We start from the raw sequence: 6078 nt of genomic DNA, 5'->3' as shown, positions 1-6078 counted from the left end.
TTTGTCCCTCTAAAGAGTACATTATACCCCCTATCCTGAAGAACAAATACAGAAATCAAATTCATACCTAAACTTAGCACATATAACACATCATGAAGTGGAATTATCTTTCCATTCTCCCTCTGAAATTGAACAATCCCTTTCCCAACAAGGTTGAGTTTGGACAAGTTTCCCATAAAAATCTGGATATTGGTTTCCTCCTCCTTGTAATTGGAGAAGTACTCTCTAACTCCTGTCATATGAAACGACGCCCCACTATCTATATACCAAACACTGTGAGGTTGAGCTAACCATACAAACTATAAGTGCAAACTCATCTTCCATTCTACTGGAGAGTTCTTCTGCACTCACTAAAGTTGCCACTTGCTTCTTACCCTTCTTCCTCTTTGAGCAATCACTGACATAGTGCCCAAACTCGTGACATCCAAAGCACTTAACTTTAGAAAGGTCCTTCTTTTGACTTTGTGAATTCAATCTTTTGCTAGATCCCTTCTTTGCTTTCCCTTTACCCGCTAAAGCAACGTTCTCTTGTTCCACCTCATTTTTCTAACTCTTGTTGGCCCCATTGACAAGACTTAGTCTAAACTCCTCCTAAGTGAAATCAATCCATAGTCGATCCCAACTCGATAAAGTATCTCGTCCACTAACAACTTGAACAAAAACACTCCATTGTTAAATAAACCCATTTAGAGCTATTCTCACTAAATCGTTATCGCTTGGGCTATCTCCAACAGCTGTTAACTTGTCCTTGACAAGTCTGAGCCTAGTAAGGTAACTTGTGACATCTTCTCCCTTATTCATTCGAGTATTCTTTAGCTTCTCTCTAAGAATCAATTTCATGTTGGTGGTAACATTCTAATATAGATTCAGAATGGCATCCCACATCTTCGCCATATCCATCTTTGCAATATGTGGAACAATATAATCTTTGACACCATCAAAGATAATCCTCCTCGCTTTGGCATCGTCTTTCCTATATGTTGCAAGTTGTGTTACATCCGTTAATATAAGTACAACACTAATAGCATAATCCTTGATGTCATTCTCTTCCAACAATTAAAAAAATTTGGTCTTCCAAATACCAAAATTTGAAGCACCATCCAATCCATCCTAATCTCTCAAACCAACTAGATCAAATCAACTGAAGTCATCAAGAGTTTAAAGCAATAATAAATCTAAAGAGATCAAAATTTCTTTCTTAAAGCAAAACTCTTCTACCCTTGACAATGCTCTAATACCATGTGAAAAATCTACCTATTGCAATCACTAATTATTAATCTCCTATCATAAACAATTATTGAACTGCTGGAAATAAATTTTCAGCTAATATCGAAAAATAACACAATTGCAACTTCACTTATAAAATACAAAAAAAAATGTGCAACACAATAAACACAATATTTTCGAACAAATTGTCTTTGAAAAAACCCCTAAAAGAAAACCAATTCTACAAATGAAAAATTATATTAAACTTCAACAAATCAAAAGATACAAAAAAAATTTGCCTCACTAACAAAATTCCGACAACCTCCTAATTTATCTCGCTGATATTCCCCACTACTATTCCTGCACTAACACTGCACTCTTGCTAACACTACAAAACTGTTTGCTAACATTGCAAAAATTTTTCCAAACTTCTTGTTCTCCAAATGCCCCCTAAACCCCCTTTTATACTACTCTCGTTGGTAAACCAACAGCTGAAATTGATTTACACTCGATAGTAGAGATATAAAACAACTTACCAACCCTAACAAAATTGATTTCTAATTGCTTTTAAAAAAAGTCAATTATTTAATAAATAATTATCTTTGCTCTAACCAATTTGTTAACAAAAACAATTAGATACTAAATAATAGCATATGGACAAACAGCTGTCCAAAGCTAACAAGGCCAATCCTCATCAAATGCACGAGGGTGGAAATTCAGCGAAGAAGGCCTACGGAAGAAGCAACCAGAGAAGAAATTGAAATTATATTAAGGATATCGCAGGGTTGTTTTCTATATTTTGATAAACGAAATATATTTCTAGCCTGGCAGCCATTGACCAAATATATGATCTCAGGGAATGTAGATTTTGTTCTCAAAAGCCGGGGGCAATTTTTTTCATGTATGATTGGGGTATAAGAAGAGTGATGAATCTTCCAAATTTTGGGACATTTTAAAGTTACGAATCATGCATATACCCTTAAAGATACGCTTCGGTCGTTAAGCTGTTAGTATTATCTTTACCAATAACAACACTAAATATGAGAAATTATTAAATCTTTTGGGGGAAAAAACCCACCTCCAGGAAATTGCACAATTAAATCATATGGAACTGCTAAATTTACAATCTCACAAATGTTTTCTCAAACAATCATTTCTCTTCGGTTTACATTAATTCATCGTTTGCTCCCCAATTCCAATTAATTTGATCTTCTACGGTGTACGGCGTTTCACTGTGTAATCTTATAATACTGAACATCTAGATGGATAAAACAGATTAACGAATCCCCATATTTTCGCAGTTTTCCCCAAATAAAGAATTATATTTACACATTTCAAGAAAATGAGCATTTTCTCCAGAATGCCATAGGCAAAATACTCAAATCATCCACAAAGATATCTGCTGGAAAAGCTAATTTCCCAAATTTAGATTTCTGACTCAGAGCATTCGTGTTTTTCCAGACACTGTTAACCAAAAAGCAATCATTCAGCAGCAACAACAATGAATAGATCAGAAGCAGAGATCAAAATATAGTGTAAACCAAATAAATCAAGGTCGCAAACCCCATAAATTGTCTGATTCCACTATAAAATTAATCTATCACTATTACAATTTTGTTCAAAACCCTTCCATTTACAGTTAAACCTAAATCAACGAAACAATTTCTTGAAAGCAAGACTTCTTTTTCCGAACAACTCTTAACCCTACCAATTTCACATTTTAACCACCAAAACCGTAGAGGGTTCTTCCCTGCCGTTTAAGCGCGTACACGACATCCATGGCAGTGACAGTTTTGCGCCTAGCGTGCTCCGTATACGTAACAGCATCCCTGATCACATTCTCAAGAAAAATCTTAAGCACGCCCCTCGTTTCCTCATAGATGAGGCCACTTATACGCTTCACCCCTCCTCGCCGGGCGAGCCGCCTGATTGCAGGCTTGGTAATACCCTAAAAAGGAAGGAATGGAGGGTAAAAATCTACAATTTTTAAAGTTTGAAAACAGTTTTTCTCCTGGATAGTCATTCTGTTTACCTGGATATTATCTCTCAAAACCTTTCTGTGCCGCTTCGCTCCCCCCTTTCCCAAGCCCTTTCCACCCTTTCCGCGTCCTGACATTTTTTACCTGCATACAGAACAGAAACGTCAAGCACCGAAAACTCGGTTTTCCAAAAACTTTGGCTAAATTACACACTATAACTATAAACGCTACTGCGCAACATAAGCAACTTTGAAATCAATAAAGTTCTCAACAGTTCAAAAGTAAAACAAATTTTGATGGATTTTTCACAAATTTCAACCAAATAAACCCGAGAAAAACACGTAGGGTTTCGTTAATATTTCCAAACTCGAAAACAAAATCTATTTTTTTTTCTTTTGAAATTCAACAACGAAAGCCTAACAAGGGAGGGTTTCAATTGATTACTCGCTAAATAAATTAAATACCCTGGAAAACAGCAAAGCGAACTAATTTGTCATAGACGTTTAATGCAAAACCCTGAAAATTTCAGAAATAAGGAAATTTCAAAAGCAAAACCCAGGAGATATTCTGAGAACCTAAACAAACTCTGGGTACGGACGAACCTGTGGAGAAGAATTTTCCTCTGGTAGCTCACCGGCTCTGATTTTGGCTCTTTTCCTTTTCTGTTACGGTCCCGCGATTTAGATGGTTTTGTTTGAGTATTAATATGAAACGTTAATAACATATGTGTCTCGCATTTAATCCGTGCAATTTTATTTTAAGATAGTCTCAACCCTGCGATAAATGATCAACGGAGACGATTGCTCTAAATGAGTGGCCGGGATCGATGACGTGGATAAAGCAGTAGCCGCATGATTGGAAGCTTTCGATGGGATACCCAAATAATAATTTGGGTATTACTTTTGACACAAATTTAAAATACCCTCTCTTTGACTAGGGACAGGCTAATCTCCAACAATATGTACTAGAGAGAAAACAAAGTCAAATTATTTTTTTCCCAAATTCAGGAAAACCGAAAACGTAGTGATTTTTTTTCAAATTTTTTGTTGTTTTCAACTACAAACTATGCAGATCATGAAGATTAAATGCTGAAATATTCCAAAAAATTCATAATGTTTTCAATTTTTTGAAAATTGTCAACTATATAGTTTGGAGGGAGGATAGTTGCGTCCCTTTCAATATGGGGCATTTCAATGCTCACATTTGTCCATTGAGAAGTTATTCAACTCTTGGTACGACTCATTTCTACTCTTGGTACAGTTTATTCAGTAAGGAGAATATTGAGATGTTGGGTTCATCATCAACCTACACTGAAAGTGAACCCAATTAACAAAGTTAATTTAGTGGGAAAGGTGTCTCGTAGACTATAGCAAACCTTGTGGACATTAAAATTTCATCTATCTATATTTATTTTTTATTTTTTTTAAGGCAAAAAAAAACAGCAACGAGGGAAATTGTCATGGTGAAACACATGGCAATTACTTTGAAGCCAATTCACTTGTATTTAATTTGATGTAGTTTAACCATAGTTGATGGATCCGTTTTAGACAAATCTGAAATATGAGACAACAAAATTATATCAAAGTACAACATTAACATAATTGTTGACAAACAATACATCTAGCTTTCCAAATATGACTAATATGATTAGCAATAACATCATTATACAAGCCTTCCAATGTCATTTAAAGATAGCATAATGTTCACTACAAATTGTGCTCCAATACATGTAATTTATGGCGTAAAACCTTCCAAACCAGCAATTGAGAATCCAAAGTTGTGCACTCATCTTTTCGCATTAAATCTACATTTCCATTTTTGAAAATTCTAAAACATATCACATTTCAAAAAAAATGTGTCAATTTAAGAAAGCATTTTTTTTTAATGGGATATACATTAGAATTTTTGTTAATTTAACATTAGTGTTCAACAAATATTTGATATTACAAAAATTAAAATATTTATTTTGATTCAGTGAATTAATCTAATTTTTTTGTTAGAGTTGATGTTCAAATAGATTTATATTGAGTTGGCTTTAATGGAGAACTTGTATTCTCAAAAAAATCACAAGTTCAAATCTTACATGGAGTAAGACATATATGTCTTGTTTGTAGATGAGTTAGATACACTATGCACATTTCCTAACCTAAGGTAACCTATATAACAAGGAAGTCTAAATGCTCGTTATAGTCAAGTACAAACTATAACATCACAAAGGTAGTCATCATTTTTTTATTGGAAGCATATAAAATTAAAATGCAATTGATAGTTTTTTAAAGATAAGAATCTTGAAAGTAGAAAATTAATATTAAACACAAATATAAGATTAAACATAGTTGCAACAAGATATTACATATAGGAGTAGATCAATAAAACATGTTAGAGTAAAGCTTTGCAATTGTAAAATGTGAATCATAGAATATGGAAATCACTTTACTCCAAGAGTAACAAGAATATATTCTTTTGCAATAATGTTCATGGTTGAGAGGAGATTCAGTATTGTCTTTGCTAATAGCTACTAGTTGGAATTGAATTAGAAACAATTGATTATTGAGCTCTATATTGAAGTTGGGTTTCACTTTTATGGTCATGAGGGTTGTCATCATGGTCATACAAGGAAGCAATATAGTTAAGGAATGATACAAGAACCATATGAATGTTATTACAACGGATGGGAAAAGGGTGCACGCATATAAATCAAAGATGGAGAAGGCTTGGACAAGAGTTTATGTAATAATTCACCCAATTGATTAGATACCACGATCTTTATCAAACACCAAACACACTATATGTCTAATCCAAGTTAACATAAAACTCAAAGATGGAGAGGAACCAATCAAGAATTTGAAAATTAATTCATCCTTTTGAGATCATTAGGCATCAAAATAATTAT

The 6078-nt window shown here is 33.9% G+C and overlaps 1 protein-coding gene across 2 annotated transcripts; it reads right to left on the bottom strand.

Annotated features, from left to right (window-relative positions):
• Window positions 1–2742: 2742 nt before the first annotated feature.
• On the bottom strand, window positions 2743–3938 carry LOC149541755 (histone H4). 2 transcript variants are annotated; one of them, XM_089796868.1, is made up of 3 exons: window positions 3788–3938; window positions 3239–3329; window positions 2743–3154 (listed from the first exon to the last, which is right to left on the bottom strand). In XM_089796868.1, the coding sequence occupies exons 2-3, from the start codon at window positions 3320–3322 to the stop codon at window positions 2927–2929; spliced, it is 312 nt and encodes a 103-aa protein (XP_089652994.1). In that variant the 5' UTR covers window positions 3323–3329; window positions 3788–3938; the 3' UTR covers window positions 2743–2926. The 2 variants fall into 2 exon arrangements, with proteins under 2 accessions (XP_089652994.1, XP_089652995.1); XM_089796869.1 differs by lacking the exon at window positions 3788–3938 and adding an exon at window positions 3630–3769.
• Between the last annotated feature and the right edge of the window lie 2140 nt (window positions 3939–6078).

This window comes from Cupressus sempervirens, chromosome 8 (assembly GCF_028749045.1).
Source record: "Cupressus sempervirens isolate cs-2001-9-10 chromosome 8, ASM2874904v1, whole genome shotgun sequence".
In the NCBI taxonomy this organism is placed as follows: Eukaryota; Viridiplantae; Streptophyta; class Pinopsida; order Cupressales; family Cupressaceae; genus Cupressus; species Cupressus sempervirens.
This window is presented reverse-complemented; position numbering and strand designations above follow the sequence as displayed.

What these genes read in the sequence shown, in the direction of transcription:
- LOC149541755 (XM_089796868.1), bottom strand. Translation starts at nt 3,322, where the DNA reads ATGTCAGGACGCGGAAAGGGTGGAAAGGGCTTGGGAAAGGGGGGAGCG. An exon ending in TTTTGAGAGATAATATCCAG is followed by an intron (nt 3,155 to 3,238) that starts GTAAACAGAATG and finishes CTTCCTTTTTAG; the next exon opens with GGTATTACCAAGCCTGCAAT.